This window comes from Cupressus sempervirens, chromosome 9 (genome assembly GCF_028749045.1).
Source record: "Cupressus sempervirens isolate cs-2001-9-10 chromosome 9, ASM2874904v1, whole genome shotgun sequence".
In the NCBI taxonomy this organism is placed as follows: Eukaryota; Viridiplantae; Streptophyta; class Pinopsida; order Cupressales; family Cupressaceae; genus Cupressus; species Cupressus sempervirens.
Genome location: NC_143126.1, coordinates 301,755,742 through 301,778,304, shown reverse-complemented (window position 1 = coordinate 301,778,304; position 22,563 = coordinate 301,755,742). Strand labels below are relative to the sequence as shown.

Sequence of the window (22,563 nt, the reverse complement as noted above, 5' to 3'; positions counted from 1 at the left end):
TCATACATCATAATGAGATTCATCATTGTATCTATATCTTCAAATTGACCTACCTTCTCTATCTCCTATCTCAATTTTCTATCCTTGTTACTTCATATAGTCGTAGCATTTTATGGCTCTCATTCTTACAAAAGTTTTGAATTTTAATTACTTGCTCTCATGATGGGGATTCTGCATCATGTCCTAATTTCAACACACTGCTCATAATGAAATATTTCATGTCATTTATCAAAATATTTTTCTTGAATGTATGTAAAGTCTCCAAAAAATTCTTGCTCTCGCTGCTTTGAAAGAGAAACCCCTAATTTTGACAATCTATTCGCTATTTCATTTGTCTCTCACTTAACATAGGGGAGACTTTGAATTCCTCATATGTTCCAAGTGTAGACTCGATCATACATATGTGCTTGTTCAAATTTTCTACTTTTTACTAAAATATGCAAATCCCCTTCTAGGTGTAGTTTTTTTTCACTTGCATCTCTTTGGCCATCCTTATAGCTAATAGTGCTGCCAAGCTTTTAGCTTCATTATTAGTTCTCCTCGATAATCTATTTGCTCCTATCTGGATATTACCTACACCATCTTTAGCCACATTGATGTAGGAGCATCCTAGGTTTCCTTGTAATCCTACACTTTTGTTCATTCTACCAGTTGCTGTCAAGTTCTTAGTTGGTGCCAAGTGATTCCTATGGGTGCATGGAGTGATTCCTTTCGGTGTCGAGTGATCCTTTGGGTGTTGAGTCCTTCGGGGTTGTTGAGCATTGGAGGATGCCGAGTTCGTAGCTGTTGCCAAGTGATTCGTTTGGATGTCGAGTTTATGTGGATACCGAGTGCCAATTTTGAAAAGCTTTCATTTGTCGAGTTATCTGTGTCTAGTTCCTATTTGGGTAGACTTTGCTTGCATTTAATTTCAGTATAGGTAGTTAATATCTAATGTGAGCTGACTTGTGGCTACACATATATTTAATGTAAGGGTTTATTAGTTGATCAAGCTGACTTGTGGCCTTTCTATGTTCTAGAATCTTCTATAAGTCATTTTGGAAAGTATTTAAGTGATGCAGGAGCATCTTAGGTTGTCTTGTTATCCTACTCATTTTTGTTCATTCTGCAAGTTGGTGCCTAGCAGTTCCTTCATGTGCCTAGCAGTCCTTCATGTGCCTAATAGTTCCTTCATGTGCCTAGCAGTTCCTTCATGTGCCTAACAGTCCTTCATGTGTCGAGTTACTATAGTAATTCCTTCATGTGCTGAGTTACTGTGGCAATTCCTTCATGTGCCGAGTTACCTAGTGTATGCCAAGTGACTCTTCATGTGCAGAGTTACCCAATGTATGTCGAGTGTTCCTTCACGTGCTGAGTTACTGTGGCAATTCCTTCATGTGCCGAGTTACCTAGTGTATGCCAAGTGACTCTTCATGTGCAGAGTTACCCAATGTATGTCGAGTGTTTCTTCATGTGCCAAGTTACCCAGTGTATGCTGAGTGTTAGCATTTGGATGTGATTTCTGCAAGTTGACTTGCAAGATTTATTTTCGATCGCGACATTTATGTTAAAATCCTTTCTTGGGATGTGTCCAGACTATTGTTGGGTCGACCCTCCTCTTATGTGATGTTCTAGAATAATCTATAAGTCATTTTAGCAAGTATATATAGAGTGTTTAGGCTTAGAGTTAGGCAAGTTTTTGAAAAAGAAGATTGGAGAGTAGAACTAAAAGTGTGAATCGACAGTTGGATCTTCGAATGTGAATGTATTTGTAATTGGTCATAACCTAGAAGGCCTTACAACTGGGCATGTATGAAGATGTTTTGATGAAACAATAAAAGTATTTCACCTCCTTTGGTTGTTGTCCCTTGTGTTTGCTTCCTTTGTGTTAACTCTTGCAGGGTGGTTTGGATAGCTAGGTGAACCTTTGGTCCTAGTTATTCATCATTTGCCTGTGTCAGTTGATATCAGAGCTTGAGGTTGATCCTTGTGGAGATTGGATCGTGTAGAACCCTGATTCAGATTTGGTTGTAGGGTTGCATATCTATGGATTTGACCTATAACTTGCAGAGGGCTACGATCTTGTAGGAACCTGATTTGTAAAGATGGTTCGTGGTAGAAGAAATGTCGATGATGTTATATTGGATAAATTGAGACAAATTGTAGCTAGATTAGATGCTATGGAGACAACCCAGAGGAGAGGAGCACATCTTGATAATGTAAGTGATGCTGAAGCAACAACACCAAACCATAATCCAGAACCTGAAGAAAACCAAGATGAGGAAAGATTGTTGCGAGTGTTGTCTAGCGAAAATTAAAAACCTACTATAGAAGTTCTTCCATATGATGGAAAATTGGATACCAATGTTCTGTTGGATTGGATCTCTAATATGGAGAAGTTCTTTGAGTATGAAAACAACCCTAATAATAGAAAGGTGAAGATTGCAGTCACTAGGTTGAAAGGTCATGCATCACTGTGGTGGGAGCACTTGCAAACTAATAGACAAAGGAGAGGTGAGGAGAAGATTAGAACTTGGCCAAAGATGGTGAACAAGGTAAAGAACAAATTCCTCCCTGTTGATTACCAAGTTAGCTTGTTGAGAAAGATGCAAATTTTGTTACAAAAGGACATGACTATGAAAGAATATACTGAGAAATTCTATAGATTGGACATCAGATCTGGACATGTGGATGATGATGTTGAGAAAATTGCAAGGTACATTAATGGATTGAGATCTAGAATACAAGATGAAATAAGTATTGTGAAGTTGGAAAGTGTGGAAGAAGCATACCAATATGCCTTGAAAGCTAAGGAGATCTTAACAAAGAAACATGAACAAAGACAAAGAGGTAGAGGTGGCAAATTCTAGAGAGGCAGAGGTAGATCTTATGGTGAAGGTGGCAGATCTGAAAGTTCTATGTAGAATAAAGGCAAATCTGAATGGAAGAATGATGACAAAGTCAAGACTGAATGGAAAAGTGGTGATTCTTATCGAGGAGGCACTAATTCTTACTAAGGAAGAGTTAATCCCTATTCTAGAGGTGGATTTCATGGTAATTGTTTCAGATGTGGTAAAGAGGGACATAGATCTTTTGAATGTAGATCCTCTAAAAGTAGGCAAGGTAACATAAATGTTGTGATTCAAGAAGATGATGAGGGTTCACCAAGTGGACCTGAGGCTAGAGAAAATCTGATGGTGAGAAGAACCTTATGTAATAAGGGAAGTAATGAGGAACCTATTTTAAGGAAAAGTCTTTTCAAGACAAGATGTAAGATGGCTAGAAATGCTGCAAAGTGATCATTGACAGTAGAAGTTCTACAAATCTGGCATCAAAAGAGCTGGTTATCAAGTTGTAGTTGTAGAGGCTGAAACATCCCAAACCTTATCATGTTTCATGGATCAAATATGAGCATAAGATATTGGTAAGTGAACAATGCCTTGTGAAGTTCAAAATTGGACATTACTTTGATGAAGTTTTGTGTGATATTATACCCATGGATTGTTGTCATATTTTGCTGGGTAGACCTTTTAAATATGATAGATATGTTGTACATGATGGAAGATTGAATCAATATACTCTGCGTAAATGGGAATAAACAAACATTGCTGCCTTTGATTGGAAGTCTAGATGAGGTTAATTGTACTACTGTAAAAATTTGCATGGTTAATGGGAAACAATTTGAAAAGGAAATGAAAAGGAATCAAGTCTATTTTGCCATAGTTCCTAAAGGATCAAGTGTTGGTAGTAATGGCCGAGCAACAAAAGCAAGTAATGACCAAGTGACACCGGATAGTGACAGCCAAGTACTAGTAGAAATTACAGAATTGTTGAATGAGTATAAAGACATTATTGCTAATGATATTCTTAATGGTTTACCTCTAGTAAGAAGCATAAGTCAGTGTATGGATCTGATTCCTAGAGCTAGTTTGCCAAACAAAGCACCATATAGATTGACACTTACAAAGAATGAAGAACTTAACATACAAGTGCATGAGTTGTTGCAAAAAGGTTTGCTCAGAGCAAGCTTGAGTCCATGTGCTATACCTACTGTATTAGCACATAAAAAGAATGGAGAATGTGTATTAATTCCAGAGCCATTAATAGCATAACTTTGAAATATAGGTTTCCCATGCCGAGGATGGATGACATAATGGATTTTTTGAGTGGAGCAAAGTATTCTACCAAAAATGATTTGAAGAGTGGCTATCATCAGATCAAAATTAGAGAAGGTGATGAATGGAAGATTGCTTTCAAGACAAAAGATGGTTTGTATGAATGGTTGGTTATGCCTTTTGGTTTGACTAATGCACCTAGTACTTTCATAAGGTTGATGAATGAAGTTCTAAAAATATTTTTGGGTAAGTTTGTGATTGTTTTTTTGGATGATATTTTGATATTCAGTAAGACTAAGGAAGAACATCTTGAGCATATTAGACAAGTATTGCAGAGGTTGAAAGAGGAAAAGTTGTTGATTAATCTGAAAAAGTATTCTTTTATGCAAGAGGAGATTGTGTATTTGGGATTTGTGATTTCAACTGATGGATTGAAGATGGATCCTGAGAAGGTTAAAGCAATTTTGGAATGGCCTACACCTGAGAATGTGGGTGAGGTAAGGTCATTTCATGGTTTGGCTAGTTTTTACAGAAAGTTTATAAAGAATTTCAGTGTTGTTTGTAATGCTATGATTGAGACAATGAGGGTAGATAAAAAGGAATTCAAGTGGACACATAGAGCTGATAAGAGTTTTGAGACTTTGAAACAAAAGATTGTTGAATTACTTGTATTAGCTTTACCTAATTTTAACAAAGTATTTCAAGTTGAATGTGATGCAAGTGGTAATGCAATAGGAGTTGTATTAAGTCAAGAAGGTAAGCCTGTTGCTTTCTTTAGTGAAAAGTTGAATGACTCTAAAAGGAAGTATTATGTGTATGATCAAGAATTTTATGCCATTATTCAAGCATTGAAGAAGTGAAGACATTATTTGATTCCTAAGGAGTTTGTGTTGTAAACAGACCATAAAGCTTTACAATACTTGGGAAGTTAACATAAATTGAATCAAAGACATATGAAGTGGGTTGAGTATTTGCAAAGTTTTACATTTGTCATGATTAAGCATAAGAGTGGAGTTACTAACAGAGTTCCTGATGCATCGAGTAGGAAACATTCCTTGCTGACAGAAATGAAGGTTGAAGTTCCTGGTTTTGATATGATGTTGATCCTGATTTTTCTGAGGCATGGAGAGAGTGTAGAGCACCAAATCTGACAAATCACATAAGTAAGTATGATGAGTATTTCATTCAAGAAGGTATGTTGTTGAAAGGTATTCAATTGTGTATTTCTAGAAGTTCTATGAGGTTGAATTTGATTAAGGAAAAGCATAGTGGTGGATTGGCTGGACATTTTGGAATTGATAAGACATTGAGTTTGTTGAAAGAGAAGTATTATTGGCCACAAATGTATAAGGATGTTCAAAAAATTGTAAAGAGTTGTGGAGTTTGTCAAGTTTCAAAGGGAGTGAGTCAAAACACTGGTTTATATACACCTATTTTTGTTCCTAAGAAACCTTGGATTGACATTAGTATGGAATTTGTTCTTGGATTGCTTAAAATAGTGAAAGGGTATGATTCCATATTTGTTGTAGTGGACAGATTTTCTAAGATGGCTCATTTCATACCATGTAAGAAGACATCAGATGCTGAGCATGTTGCTGAACTTTTCTTTAAAGAGATTGTGAGATTGCATGGATTACCAAGAAGTATTATTTCAGACAGAGACAGTAAGTTTGTTGGTTATTTTTGGAAGACTCTGTGGAAGAAGATGGGTACTGAGCTGAAGTTTAGTTCTATATTCCATCCACAAACAGATGGACATATAGAGGTTGTGAATAGAAGCTTGGGCAATTTGCTAAGATGTTTAGTTGGGAATAAGCCAAGTAATTGGGAGATGGTATTGGCACAAGCTGAATTTGCATATAATAATTATGTGAATAGGAGTACAGGGAAGACACCTTTTGAGATTGTTACTGGAATGCATCTTAGAGGTATATTAGATTTGAAAGATGTTGTTGGTGAAGAAAAGAGAAGTGATGTAGGAGAAGAATTTTCTAATTTTATGGAGTCTTTGCATAAGGAAGTGAAGTTGAGGTTGGAATAAAGTAATCAAAAGTATAAGGAGAATGCTGATCAGTCTAGAAGACACCATGAATTTCAAGTTGGTGATGAAGTGATGGTTCATCTGAAAAAAGGAAGATTCCTAGTTAGAACATACAATAAGCTAAAGATGAAGAAATTTGGACCTTGTAAGGTCTTGAAGAAGTTTGACAGTGGTAATGCTTATGAAGTTGAGTTACCTGATGACATGGATATATCTCCTATATTCAATATTGTTGATTTGTATAAGTATCATGAGTCAGAGGACGAAGTTGTTGTATTAGATGATTATCCTGAGAAGCAGATTGAAGAAGTTGAACAGATATTGGATTAGAGAGTTGGCAAGAGCACAAGAGAAAAAGATTACTATGAATATTTGGTGAAGTGGAAGAATAGACCTATTGAAGATGCTTCATAGATTTCTTAAATTGAGTTGGATTCAGCTCAGGTTGTGACATCTCAATGATTCAGGAGAGTCATTTCTTTCAACCCTGGTTGTCTGGTGAAGGAGCGTCCTGGGTTGCCTTGTTATCCTGCTCATTTTTGTTCATTTTGCAAGTTGATGCCTAGCAGTTCCTTCATGTGCCTATCAGTGCTTCATGTGCCGAGTTACTATAGCAATTCCTTCATGTGCCGAGTTACCTAGTGTATGCCGAGTGACTCTTCATGTGCCAAGTTACCCAATGTATGCTGAGTATTTCTTTATGTGCTGAGTTACCCAGTGTATGCTGAGTGTCAGCATTTGGACGTGATTTCTACGAGCTGACTTGCGAGATTTATTTTCGATCGCGACATTTATGTTAAGATCTTTTCTTGGGATGTGTCCAGACCGTTGTTGGGTCAGCCCTCCTCTTATGTAATGTTCTAGAATAATCTGTAAGCCATTTTGGCAAGTATATATAGAGTGTTTAGGCTTAGAGTTAAGCAAGTTTTTGAAAAAGAAGATTGGAGAGCAGAACTGAATGTGCGAATTGGTAGTTGGATCTTCGAATGTGAATGTATTTGTAATTGGTCGTAACCTAGAAAGCCTTATAGCTGGGCATGCATGAATATGTTTTGGTGAATCAATAAAAGTATTTCACCTCCTTTGGTTGCTATCCCTTGTGTTTGCTTCCATTGTGTTAACTCTTGCAGGGTGGTTTGGATAGCTGGGTGAGCCTTTGGCCCTAGTTATTCATCCTTTGCCTGCATCATTAAGGAAGTCTAGGATTGAGTTTAGGTAGGAGGAAAATAGGAGGAGAATGGAGAGGATTGCGACTCTATGATATCTGTCTGGAAGTACAAATTTGAAGTTGTATTCTTTACATTTGGCCGTAACCTAGAAGGCCCTATAGCTGGGCATGTATGCTGAATATTTGAAGAATCAATGAAAGTGTTTGCTCTTCCTCCTTTGGTTGTTGGTTCTATGTGTTAGATTTTCGCTATGTTAACTCTTGTAGGGTGGTTCAGAGAGCTGGGTGTGCCATTGGCCCTAGTTTTCCCTATCCTGCCTGTGTCACACATATCCTACGCCTAGTGGTTGAAGATTGCCTTTTAAGGAACAATCAAAATTAACCTTGATCCATCCTTGCTCTAGAGGCTTCCATGATTTTGTCTTGACTACAAAAGGAAGGTGAAGCCTTAAAAACCCATTAACACGCCAATAATAAGAAATGTTTTAAATACTTGGAAGTACTTTGAATTCTTCCTCCTCTTTAATTGATGTTGTGTCTTGAACGACATAAATGAGACAAATGCAATGTTTCCATGTCTACTTCTATGTTTGAAGCTTGCATTGTTGGTGTGTTGTCTTTAATGCATGTACTCTTATCAATTTGAATTTTGAATTTCATTGAATTTGCATACTTAATTTAATTGATGCTTTGTCTTTTGATTTGATTGTCCTTGAATGGAAAGTGGTGGCCAAATACAATTTATTTTGTGGATGTAGGTGGTTTTATGTTGAAGTGACCAATACCTTTGTGCTTGAATTGGAATGATGGAACAAGGTCACTAGAACAATGGGATAAGATCGCCCAACAAAGCTCGTCGTATCATAATCGACACAAGTTATCTTAGTATTTGCATTGCAATGCCAATTGTAATCTTCTTTTGGATCGATGGACTTCCACGTGACACTATTATGTTGAATTTTGGTCTGTGACTAGAGTGATGAGCCTCATTTAACTTTTTTGCTGGTTTTTACTTATTTATTTGCACAAATATGATATTTTGGTAGATACCACCCAATATTATGCATTACAATGCCTATTAATGGTATGAACAAGCATTGATTTGGTATGTCCCACTTGATTAACCAAAAAGAAATGTAATAACGCTCATTTAAAACATTAGAATTTCCCAAAATGTATACAAATATATATATACCTAGCCTATTGAGTGGCATGAGAGTGGAGGGGTCTAATATGTGCCACATTAGTGGGTTGGTAAAGGTCCACACCTCCACACCTACGTACCTCTAAATATCTTTAGAGTTTGAATAACTTAACCAACCCACTAATGTGGCACATATTAGACCCCTCCACTCTCGTGGCTGCTGAATAGGCTAGGTTATACATTGGCACCCACATGTCGATGGCACAAGAAACAAATTACATAAACCCTAAAGAGAAGTCCACTCATAGGGTGGAAAACGTCGAGGTCTTCACGAAGCGGGGTGCCAGGGTTTAACGCAACCCTCTCGGACTCGTCGAATCCCCACTTTTTCTTGCCTTCTAATCTGTGTGAACTGGCAATACAGAATTGTAAGTGATGCATTGGATATTCACTCCGAGCTTTATTGCTGTTTTGCTGCTTAACTACTCTGATCAAGTACTATGTGTTTGCAATGGGAGTACCCTTACTGTGTTTACGGGGCATAAGGAATTTCGCAGTTACCGAATTCTTTCAAAGTCATATTATAAAATTCGTAACTTTTTTTGTTGAGCTCAAGTACGGCTACCATTGTGATCTTAAATGAGTTCGTTTGTCTTAAATCTGAAGTTTATCGAATGTCACTTGCTATTGCTGAACGGGAACACCCCGATTCTTATGTTTACAAAAAATATCAGATGCGAGGTGTTCTCTTTCAATCATTTGTCTTGTGTGATATTTAATTCATTTTGTTGATTTCCAACAATCCATCTTTGAATTTTTTCCAAATTTTTATTCTGTTACAGGTAATCAGGAGTCTATGATTCTGGTTCTAGATATTTCCGTTGGCATTAACATTCGTAGACATGCAGGTTGAGATTAGCGGATAGCCCAATTAATGTATTTGAAATCATTCTGATGAATGCAGGAAAATCTACTAGGTTTCAACTAATATGGTGTGGTTTCAGTGTGAGGACTGCGGAGAGAATCTTAAAAAGCCTAAACTACAGAATCATTTTAGAATATGCTCAGCGTACAAGGTGTGGTGGATATGCTTCTTTTAGATTAAACATCTTCATTCCATAGTATAAATATTGACCATATGTTTCTGTTACTTAAAACATAAATTCTTTCTCAAGAATAAACCAGCAGACGTAAAGATGAAGATTCTTTTCAAGTAATTTATCGAGCTAGGGAAAAAACTGGGGAAAATAACCTGTCTGACTGATTTCAAAAGAAAATTCACGATGTAGATTCTTTTTGGCTACCTGACCAATATCTGATTAATCGTGATGCATAAATGATTTCTGCCACTATGGTTGAAAGCAAAAAGCAATAGCTGTAATGCTAAGTTAGGCTTTTCACGATGATTTGTGATTTTTCAATCGAAATATATATATATACTGATACTGAATACTGTTCCTAATTCATATTAACAGAACATGAATCTTAGCATTATATTGATTGGATATGATTAGTTTTTCTTTTAAATGGTAGTAAGGATATCATAATGGCCATATGTACAAATAAACATTTATTACATAGGAATTTACAAAAATAGAAATCTGGATTTTTTTTTTGGGAAGAATGGAAGAAAAATTGACATGCTTTTCATAAATGAGATTCTTGTGCAGAGATTCGAAAATATAATATTTTGAAAATGGAAAGTGTGTGGAGTGGTACTAGAATAGGTTTAGCAAGTAATTTAAATCCAATTAATGTTGACAATTCTATCTATTTTTATCAAATTACTCATATTTGTTTTGAAAGGATGATAGGCTGATATATGCTACATTAAAACATGAGTGAGATGAATGAAAATTGTAAAAGGGACGTTAGGTTATTATAGTAAATATTTTTGAGAAGGACAACCCTCAGTGATAAACCTATTCACTGAAGCAACGGATTATCTGTTATAGGCCCCCCCAGTTAACAACAGGCATTGCAAATCTGTTAAAGGAAAATCTCTATAGTAAGATAAAGTGAAGGAAAAATCATTTAGGGATGGGGTGGCCTATTCCTGTTCTACGACATAGATCTTTATAAATAATGCTTGTAACCTGTTAAAAATATATTTCAGGGAATGGTAAGCATGTGTACTTGCATTTTGTGTGATGAACCCGATGTCTCAGTAGTTAGTGTTTGGTCTAATAACTAATCTAATTTTATAAGATAATCACCACGTGGAAATAAAAAGAATAGAGACCAACAATAGATGCATAAGTTGAAGATGAAAGAAATTGGATAGCAGAAGAAAAGCACCAAACACAGTACTTGCCCAGAGTATTCCCACCCGAAATGAAAATGATCAGAAATGAAAACATGAGGTTCCTCTATGATCTGCTGTATACTGTTTGCTAAAATTCTGCTTGTCACCTGGGTAGTCAAAATTATGGAGCCATGCAAATTCACCCAAGAGTTAATCTGCAATAGAAAGTTTCAGAAGGAATTCAGAAACAAACCATATATGACTCCTTGAGTACGAATGGTGATGAATATAATGCATGTCTTTAAAGAGACAATACCACCCCTGACAACCGGGGCCCTTGTACCATGAACCTTTTATATACAGAATGTTTCAAGTTCGAATCTCGTGTTTTTAAAAGTTTCAAGTTTGAACCACTGCAAATTATCTCATATTTTTGCTTTATACAAATTAACATTTCTGTCATTTATGTTCTCATTTTGGTAATTCAAGTTTGAAGCAGGGGCCATGACCATTTGGTGAATTCTTTGGAAAATCTGAATTGGCAAAGAATTCACCAAATGATCGTGGTCCCTTGCCTCAGATTTCAATTTGCAAAATGAGGTGGAACATACCATACATGACTTCTTGAGTATGAATGGTGATGAATATAATGCATGTCTTTAAAGAGACAACACCACCGCTGACAACTGGGCCTCTTGTATCATGAACCTTTTATATACATAATGTTTCAAGTTTGAATCTTGTGTTTATAAAAGTTTCAAGTTTGAACCACTGCAAATTACCTCATATTTGTGCTTTGTACAAATTAACGTTTCTGTCATTTATGTTCCTTCTCATTTTGGTAATTCAAGTTTGAAGCAGGGGCCATGACCATTTGGTGAATTCTTTGGAACTCTGCAGTTGCAAAGAATTCACCAAATGATCATGGACCCCTGCCTCAGACTTCAATTTGCAAAAATGAGGTGGAACATAAAACGACAGAAATATTAATTTGTATACATAACTGAAAAAATTGAAACTATACTGCACCAATGATCAATGCCAAATGCCAAAATAGTGGTGAACTAGATAAATATTAAATGTCGATTGATAGTTACATACTTTATAATTATCTTTATCAATTGGCATTTGATAGTGATAATTTTAGCAGTCTAAGAAATTTGATCACAATGAGGGGCTTTGGGAGTGGAGACCAGAATCAAGAACTCAGACTACTAAAATTATCACTATCAAATTTCAATTGATAATTATAATTATAAAATGAGTAACCATTAATCAACTTCAAATATTTATCTTTACCACTACCATTTTGACATTTGGCATTTGGCATTAATCATTGGTAAAGTACCATTGTATCAAATGTTTTCAATTTTACAATACTGTATGTTTCTCTAAATCTTTGTATATATGTATGGGTGTGTGTACACACACATATACATACATGCACCTAAAAGGCAATTTTTTTTGCCTGTACATGTACTAGCAACTTAGTGCCCAACTATAATGCTCCTATATTTTACATTTTTATTAGTGTGAAGGAAAACAAACATAAGGAAGGTGACAATAACAGTCAGCCCTGCCCAAGGTTGCTTGTCCTTGAGCAATCAAAATCTAGGATGCTTTCTTATAGATACTAGAATCCCAAAATCACCCTTGTCGGTGAATTTATGATGAGCTACTTGGGCAGGGCGGACTATTATTATCACCTTTTTTGATGGGATTTGATGCTATTAGTAAATATATAATAATAAAAAATTAAAATATAAGAAAACTAAACTATACTACAATTAAAGATTTAATTAAGTCTAGTGAATGGTCAAAGGAATGCAATAAAGAGTTATACTATTGAAGGATCAAGGTATAAAGGAGATCAGTCTATGAAAGAGGACACGAAAGAAGCAATTAGTCAATTTGGATATAAATGATTATTCTCAAAAGGCAGGGATGAAGGGTGGTGACTTATTTCTTTTAAATGTTGATAACTCATTACTTTTAAAGGGTAGTGACTCCTTCAAGAAATGGATACAAAGGGCAATTCATTTCATTGAGAATTATTTAATAAATTGTCAATCGATAAAGGAAAGAACCATTCAATCAAACAAATTGGGAATGGAACATTATGTGACTTTGCAAGTAAACTAAATTATCATTTGAAGAATATGGATGGTTTAAGAAAGGGTGATGCAGAAGCATCCAGGGTGTAAGGGCACTCTTGTATCACCTAAAACAATATTGTCTAGTTTTCAATAATATCTTTGTGTAGAGTCACTATTTTTGGAAAATTTGCTATTTTTAGGAACTTGTTCATTTGAGCAAAGTTCTAATTTCTTCCTTGGAGGTTTACTTTGTTTACATAAGCCTGCCAGGAAAGTTTCATTGCAAGATCAAGTTTGGTTTTGAAGACATTGGAGTTTTTGGGTTTTGGCAAAGGGGTACAAAATGTTTGAACTCAGTTATGAAGGCTTTATAGACTCCGAAAAGGGGTCAAATCTCCTCGAACTATGTTGCGCTAGTCAACATTGGTCACTCACTGTAGAGTGCTTCGAGAGGTTTACAGAAAGTGGTAATCATAGGCAATCAAGCCAACATTTCAAAAGTTATGGCTTTTGGAAGTTGCACTACTTTGGATCAAAATATAAAATTTCTTCAAGCATCGATTATGAGTTTTGAAAAACCATTCGGGGCATATTATTTGCATATTCCAATGTAAAGAAAAAATAATTTAAGGATTGGTTTGCCTCAAAACTGGGGTTTAAAATTTCTATGACTCTCTTGGGCGGTTTAAATTCTCCTTATATAAATTATGCTCGTAAGGTTATCTAGGGGATTTCTGATGGTGTATGTAGTGGCTTTGTCTTGTCGAGTAATGTAATGAAAATGTCCATGTGGCTGTAGCATGTCATATGTTTGAATATTGTAATGTCAATTCATTGAAGATAACCGAAAACCTAAGTTATGTGGGTGCATGATTCTGATGCACGGATACACAATTTATTTATTTATTTTGGATGCGTTTGGGTGCGTCTATATATATATATATGTATATGCTATAATCTATATATGCAAAGAAACACAAGAAATATACTAAAATAAACCAGTCCATAGCATGATAGTTCACCATTGATAGTTCAACTTCAAACTTCACAAACACAAAGTGAGAAATATACAAATTGAAATAAAAAGGAGCAAAAAAGAATTAAAAAAATCAAATGAATTAAACACATGCAAAATAGTCACTTAAGTGACTTTGGGCTTCCAAAAGGCCTTTATATGTGTGGGTGCTGTCCGGATGCACCAGACGCTCGCAAGGTGCTCCCAGGACGCACATCTTGGAATTGTGGGTGCCTTCTGGATGCTCTTAAATGCATCCCAAGAGCACCCACAGTCCTAGGATGCGCTTCCTGGGCACACCCAGGAAGAAGTAGGACACATCCACGCACCCACATGCACTAGCACCAGTGCCCAACAAAAACCAGAGGGCACCTGTATCTAAGTAGAAAACAAGCGTTCTGGTTCTTGCAATTGTTTGGTTCTTCCAATTTGCCGTTTCTTTCTCTATTTTGTTGTGTGTGTTTGTGTTGTTAAGGGGAGTACCCTACATCAAAGGGTGCAATTCTTCCATAAGGAAGATACACAAATACACACACACACACACACACACACACACACACACATATCAGAGAGAGAGAGAGTTGCTGGTGCTATTTGTTATGACAGTTGTAATGTCAGTGATGTTTTGATGTTGCATCCTTCACTGCTGTATATTCAATTCTCTGTTCGCAACAACATATGGAACAATCAAATAAAACTATGAAGAGCTTAATCTCACAAGTCAAATGATTTGAGAAATTGAAGTCTTTCATATGAAGATGTCGATTCTACAGAACATAAGAGTTGTGGCAACGTCAACACATGAACTGTTTCTCTTTGTAACTGTCAATATTTCATGTGCCATGATAGTCAAGTTTTGAATGATTTCCTTCATGTATATTGGTTATTAGAAATTGAAGGGTTTATTATTGTGTGGACTTTTGGAAATCCAAGAGTTTTCGTGACTGTTGGGTCATGGCTTATCCATTGCAACATTATCATTCTTGTAACATGTGAATCACTTTGTAGCATATGTCTTTTGCATCGTGCGGGTGGTCATTCATTTTGGTATCGGTAACTGTTGTCTGCAGAAAAGATAACAAGTCTTTTGCTAGCGTTGGTCTGGTATCTTGGGCAATATGTATTTTGTGAGAATGATCTTCTTAGGACTATTACAGGAGTCTGCAACTTGTGTTGATTATAAAGGGTGTAATCATTAATTTGAAGTCGCAAATTACTACTTGTCGTCTATAGGGTGTTGTTATCATTGTATGTTTTTAGCAGAAGTTTTATTGAGCATAGTGTTGCTTCCTATAAGTGCTCATCACGTGATATATCATGAGTGTTGGAATTTCAGTTAACCATAAGTATTTTGGGTGAAGCTATTGGGTGTGTCTATCAGAGTATTATTGTGAGGTTTTCACACCATCACCCCAAAACTTAGGGGACCCCCTTTTTTCGGGCAGGCCTTGGCAATTTTCGTGGGTGTTGTAAGTCTTTGTTTGCCTTAGCAAAATTTGGAGTTGTCCAGAGGTTTGTGATTTGAAAATTTTACACCTTGGACACCTTCGGGCCAAGAGGGATTTGATTCGGTTTATTTTTCACTTGGTGCTAAACTTGATTTTTTGGAACATGTAATTTTATCCTTAGGCCAAACAAAATTCAACAACAACATTTTTTTGATGGTTAAAACAATATCCGGCAGGATAAAATTGCAAATTTTGGACTTTGATGATTTTTTTTGAAAATTTGAAATAATTGTATAAGCTTGAGCATTTTCAAAATGAATTTGTTAGATTTAGTCGTTTTGGAAATCTTGAATTTTTTTGGTGAAAAAGGAAAATTTTGATAGTGAAGTTGAAATTGGAGTTGAATTTTGAGTGCCAGGAAAAGGATTTGTTTTGTTAAAATATTGAAATTGTAAATTGCAAAATCACATTAAATTGGTTGAAATTTTGCCTAGGGGATTTTAGAAATGTTAAAGGAAATTGGTAATTTGGAATTGAAAATTGATTTTGGCTTGTTAGATTCAATTTTAATGATATTTTAATTGCCAAAACATTATTTAATGAAAATTTTGACATCTCCTAGGCTTACCTTGTTTCTATTTTGCAATTTCTGATCAAAACTAACAACTAAATGGGCCAATTTCACTATGGGCTAAGTAAATTTAATGTTGCATTTAAATCTGGGTCATTAATTAAGGGACTAATTTAATTTTGTTTTCCCCCTAGGCAGGTCGGCCCACTTGGAGAGGCAAAGAGTGTGGTATAAGAGGAGTTTCCCCTCTTATTTTCTCATTCCTTTTTCCTCCTCTTTGGATGTGCGATTTTCTTCTAGAAACGAATTTCAGACTTGGGCGATTTTTGGGGCAGATTTTCCATCTCTTGGCGACACTTTTTCTCCTTGTTTGGGCGAATTTCTGCCCTAAGATGATTTTTGGAGCAGATCTGATATTTTTCCAGCTTAGGCGATTTTTTTTGAGGTCTGATTTCTCCATCTTTGGCACCAATTTTCTTCTTCAGCTATGGCAATTTTTTTTGGTGAAGAGGCAATGTGATTTAAGGTCTGATTTTTGGCAAGTGTGGGCAATTTCAAAGAAGTTGAAATTCCGATTTTTGCTAGGGCATCATTATTTGCAAGGAGGATTGAAATTTTCAAGATCTGATCTGAACTTGAAGAGGGCCCAGTTATTGGTAAAGGCAGATTTAAGGTAAAATTCTATTCATTTTAAAAGGTGAAGATTGGTATTAAAGGTGGATTCTATTCCTTGTTCTTGCTTGGTTCGCTTCCCTTATTTTCTTCTTGCTCTCATCATCCACCATTTCATCATTCCATTGATAGGTTGAAGTTGGGAGATATAAGTGTAGATTTCATGATAGGACATTTGGAAAGGCAGAAATAAGCTAGACCACCCGAGGATTGAAGTTGGGAGAAATAAGCTAGATTCCATCGATAGAAAGAAGGTTGGAGATTGATAAGTGTAATCCATATCATTTAGAATGAAGGGGCATAAATAAGTGTTTAGGATGGTACATGTTAGTGCAAGCAAGAACCCAAACAGAACGAATATCAAAAAAGACAAGGAAGACATGATGCCTAAGACCATCTTCTTCTCGAAAGTGAGGCGAATAAGTGACACCAATATTGACACGGTGAACATGGTACAATTGAAGGATAGGTTGAAGGAAGGACAATCCCCCATGGCAAAGAAGATCTACAAGAGCGGAATTGTACACGAAGCGACTTTCCCTCCTACCTTGCCTTGTTCGGAATTGGTAATGGAATGTGCATCCTAGTTTGATATTGTTACCAAGTCCATCATTTTTGATGAAGGGAAGAGAGTGTTAGCCAACATCAGTGGACAAGTGGTCGAAGAAGTATTTAATATTCCCCAGTATAAAAGCATGACAATGGTAATGATGGATCAGGTGGGTAAGTTAATTCAGGATAATTAGGAGGCTTATTTCATTCATCTAAAGCAGAATTGGTTACATGAAGGCAAGAAGGGAGTCATCAAGGTTCACCAAGTCCAATTTCAAATCAGAGTACGATGATCTTATTGTGCTTCTTAGCCGAATCATGGGCGTAGCTCAAGGTATGCAATTCAAGAACTGGATATACTACTTTATTAATGAAATTGAAAATGGAAAGAGAAAATTTGATTGGGCTAGAATCATGAGTGAAAATTTAGAGTTGCAACTTAGGACAGCGCAAAATCAAAAGCAATTCTATATGGGGTCCTATATTTTCTATTTGATTGTGAGACTATATGAAAATTGTGGACTTAAGGCCTTAGGAGTGATTGGCAATGGGCTAGGGCAATGTTTGGTGCATGAGTGCTATCCACAACTTAATTTGCACAACGCCAAAGATTATAAGATGTTTTATGATGCCTTTTCCATGAGGACGGTAAGGATATTACAAGGGACACTTGCTAAGAGGCTCTCATCAGAAGCGGAAGCATAAGTTAGGAAGTATGGGAGTTGGTTCTTCCAATTTCCACAATTCACATATATTAGAGTAGCAAGAAGTACAGTTTGTCCCAAGAGACTTCTAAGGTACCCACTCAACAAGGTAGTTTTGATGGAGTTGGCTAGGCAACTTGAGCATTATGACAAAATGATGAAACTTAAAGGTGAGACAGGGATTACCTTCTCATTTGGAATAGGCAATGATACTTGTCCCAATCCTGTCGCCTTTGCAGCTGCGGAGAAAGAGTTAGAATGGTATCATATAGGATGGTATAGAGCAAGACAAGGATTTGATCCTAATGGTCTTATCAAGGCATTTCACAAAAACACATTCAAACATATTCCTAATATAGAAGATTTTTGGGCCAATGCACAGGGTGACTTTCATGTGAGAAAGCTAGCTCTCTCAAGATTGTTAGTGGGCATGATGAGGGCAATCAGATGGAGAGGCCTTGATATTCCCGATCAACTAGAAGATGATGAAAATGTGCTAAGGGAAGATTATGATACAGTGGATGAAATAGAGAGTTGGGTCTAGTGGATTGGGATGATCATCAAGATCTGTTCTTAGAGGCAGTTACAAGGGCAATGACCTACACACCAAGTCGTGGTACAATGAGAAGTTAATGCAATTACAAAGTTAGAAGGTTCACCTTACTTATGAGAAGATTAAACCAGAGGAAGGTGGTCTAGCAGAGTTAGTCGAACAAAAAGGTGAAGATAGTAGCCAACAACAAAGAGTAGTTAAGAGCAAGAAGAGAAGTTTGGAGGTTGAGAAAAATAAAGGTAATCAGGAGCCTCCAACAAAGAGGCAGAATGCAACACCGTCAAGGGAGAGCATAATTGAGGCTAGAAGCCAAGGGGATAATACAAGTGGACAAGGGGTTGCGGGAGAGGTGAGCTCTGGTTCGGAATCAAGTGGTTACAGTGACAGTACGAGTACTCTCCTCCCTCGGAGAACCAACATGGAGATGATGTGACAATCACTAGTGAAGAAGAGGATAGGCCAATTGATATTGAGGAAATAAGCCAGGCGCTCGGGGCCATCGACGATGGTTTGCTAGTCGAACCGAATCTAGATTTGGGGAGATGCACTACACCACTATGGTTAAGGCAAATGCTTATGCCAAGAGGCGAGGTGGTGACTATTTGAACAGTTGAAGATATTCAAGGGTTAGTGGAAAAGGAAGATAGCAGGAAACATAAACAAATTGCAAAAACGGTGGTAAAGGTAATCAAGAGCGATGATGTGGGTCATCGAAAGGTTCAGATTGCTATACCAAAGGTTAGCAAGGCAGTGGATGAGATTGGAGCTCAGGAGTATGAGATAGTAGAGCATAACTTGGTAAGAATCACAAATGACATGGAATGTGAGGAGATCTAGGAAGGCATGGTTTCAATCAGAGAAAGGTTGAGGATGACAAATGAGAGGATTGTAAAGTTGGAGGCCGAAAACAAGTATTGGAGAGATTGCTAGCCTATCCAACAGTTGCATCAGGTAGCCCTTCCGCAAGACAACGGGAGCAACATAGAAGAAATATTGACTCAGCTACACGAAGTCAAAGGTTGGATCCATGATATAATTCAAGATGTGTGAAATCTCTTGCCTTCCTTTATCTCGACATTTAGGTCATTGGTGGCTATTAGAAACAAATTTAGAACATTTGAAGGTGAGTGGAAGGATTTCCTTCCAGTCAAGGACTTAGCCATTTCTAGGTTACAGGCATTTATTGAGCTATCGAAGAGATATTTGGAGAGAACCAAGTTGGTAGATGAACGAGGAATGAGTACGGTGGAGTCTTGGTTTGTTGCCTTGTCTATCAGATTGAGGATACTTGAAGAGATACGGAATGAGATTGCACAACATAGCCCAGGCGTTGACACTTCCATTTCAACAATGATGAGCGATGTTGGGGCTACACTTGATTTTGAAGATATCAAAGAGGAGAACATCAATGAGACAGAATTTGGATCAAGATTGGATGAGTTGGGGAAGGTTGCCATCAAGAAGAAACATTTGGGCACCCTTGCCTCCCTTAATGCCTTTATTGGATATGCAAAAGAATATGAGAAGGATCATGAGAAGACACTGCAAGCAGTAAGCAACATGACGAATTCAACTAAGCTCAAGATGAAGCACACGCTTTGCCCTCCTATGAAGGAAATCAACGAAAGGCTAGCCAAGTTCATTGCCTTGCTAAAAAGATGAAAGAAAAGGGTAGAATTATATTAGAGGATCATTTGATGTTCCTTCTTGGGTAGGATAGGTGTCTGATTCTGATCGGCTACCATTTTGGTACCTTCTCATTGGTTGCCACTTTTCTCTTTTTTTTCATTGGTCCATTGATGAGGTGGTGTCTTCTCATTGATCAATGGGGTGGCAACCTTAAACAGGGTTTTTGGGATTCGATATGGATTGTTGATTTTGCCTCTTAATCTCTACCGTTGGTTGTAATTTTGACCCCTATATAAGGCCATTTGCTCTCATTTGTAAAGGGTTGAAGAAAATTGTTGCTTAAGATAATACCAAAATTGCCTCTCTTTATCATTGTTGTGACTTGCATGGTGTTAAGAACATTTGGTGTTATTGCATGGTTTCTACTTCCAATAGTTAGAGTTAAATTTCCTTGAAGTTGTTAAAGTAGATTTTATTTCAAGAAAGTTGTTAAGAGTAAGAGCAGATGGATAGTTGCATGGTGATATTAGTGAATGTTTGATAGGGATCTATAAACTAGGCCACTAGCATCCTAGCAGTTGGTTAGGAAGCCTTGCGTGGTAATCTAGTCTTTTTTCCCTTGAATCATTGCATCTTTGGACGTAGAGCCATTGGTAAGCTTTCATCAGATTCGATCCTCGTCCATTTTCTAATCTTTCCATTCATAGGAGTAAGAGTAAGGCAGCAAGTAGTATAGTAGTTGGAGTTCAATCGAGAAGGAAGTTAGGAGAAGCATCATTGGCAGACACACCCTCCATGATGTAGGAGCATCCCGAGGTAGTTGGCTATCCTGCATGATTAAGGGATTTTAGTAGGGTTGAGTGGACCTATTTGGGTCTTGGGTAGTTAATTTTGATGTATTTAATAAGTATTGTAAGCCTTTAAAGGCATTTGGTATTTAATTTCTGTTGAAGGCCGACTTGTGGCTTAGATTAGTATAAGTGGGGGTTGTGGTGAAGTCTTTAGTCATTATTCATCCATCTTGGAGAAGAGGAGGTGGTAGAGGAGCGAATTTTGAGAAAGGCTAGTAGTTGAGGCTTGGGAAACAAGGAGATTGCTTTGTGGGCTTGCGAGTACCAATTGGATCTTCCTTGGAGGTTTCTACCAGAGTGTGGATCTGGACTAGCTAGGGCTTGGATTGGATCTTGAGGGATCTTACACGACTATTACTTGTTTTGTATTTGGCCGTAACTGGGAAGGCCTTACAGCCCAACACATTTCATGTAATCAGTTATATCTATGAATAAATTATTGTGACTTGGCTTCAAATCTTGCATTGTTGTTTATCTTTCGTTGTGTGGTTATTTGCTAGGGGCTAGGACATCTCCTTTGGGGATTCTCCTACCTTGCACTACACTACTCCATCATCATCACCGACAACATTATTTGGTGCTCGTATACATTGCAAAACCAAACATCACCACCATCACAACGAGAGTTCAACAATCCTTGAATGAACAACGTAAGGCCGTCTATGTGATTAACCAGCAAATCACATTAATTTAACTAAGTTAGTATCCACAGGTGTAAGGAACATTGGAGTTTTTCTCATGTCTTCATGAGTATATACTTTTCAAGAGAGGGATTGAGTGTTTGATATTCCATATCAAGTATTCAATTGCTATATGTTATGTAGTGGTACAAAACTGACATCAACAAGTATCATTGAAGCTAGACAGTTTGTGCTGAGATCATCATGAGTATTGGTTTGAATATACAATGAATATTCATTCGATGACAACAGTAAAGTGTTTTTTATGTGATCATTATTAAGTGTGTAGCAACCATCACTGTAGGTTTTCCCAGGATAACTTTGTTGTTTTTGTGTTATCTGTTTTTTGTCTTGTTCTTTTATGCTGTTCTGGTCAAAATTTGACATGGTATCAGAGGGGATCTAAGTAAAGATCCAGAACCAGAATAGGATGATTGGATCCTAGAAGAATCGTGATGACAAATGGGTTTTGAATATGCAGTTTGGTGAGTTATTGAACACAGAGGAATCAAAAGAAGTTTTCTACAGGATGTTATGGATTGGATTTCCATAGAAGTGTTTGAACCTAGGTTGGTAAATTCCTTTGTGAATTTGTCAAAAAAAGGATTGAAGTCATATGCAGGTCCAGGTCTTGCCCGAGAAGTAAATTGAATTCGCTGTCATAGGTTCCATCTGGGTTGCAAAGGCATGAAGATTTACATTGAACAATATTTATCTGTACGTTATCACTGGTCAGAAAGCATTTCTGGAAGTTGATTACAGATATGATTTATTGGAGTTAGTACTTATCTTAATAGCAGAGCATAAATTAATGTTGGTGAATGCTGGTTATATACTGAGGAATTGTTAGGCCCTATTTTGCTTTAGTGAAACTAAATTCGGCAGCGACTGTATGATATAGAGTTATATAGTTAAATATTTGTCTTTGCCCAAAATTAGAAAATAAATAACTTATTGTTCAGAGCAGAACTATTGGCCAGACCATATGAAAAAAAATTCATACCTGAATGGTGATAAATTCTAGAGAATTTATGGCAGGATGCTGTGAATGGATTGCAAAGATAACTTTTATCTGGCAGGCATGGATGTCCCGCCTTGAA

General features: G+C 36.8%; 1 protein-coding gene across 1 annotated transcript in view; it reads left to right on the top strand.

Annotated features, from left to right (window-relative positions):
* Window positions 1-8,617: 8,617 nt before the first annotated feature.
* The window catches only part of LOC149538602 (zinc ion binding protein), a 47,350-nt gene continuing 33,404 nt past the window's right edge, over window positions 8,618-22,563 (top strand). Inside the window, exons 1-2 of the mRNA XM_089799914.1 lie at window positions 8,618-8,875; window positions 9,412-9,523. Coding sequence (XP_089656040.1) covers window positions 9,437-9,523 — 87 coding nt within the window. The 5' untranslated portion in view covers window positions 8,618-8,875; window positions 9,412-9,436. The remainder of the gene's footprint in view (window positions 8,876-9,411; window positions 9,524-22,563) is intronic.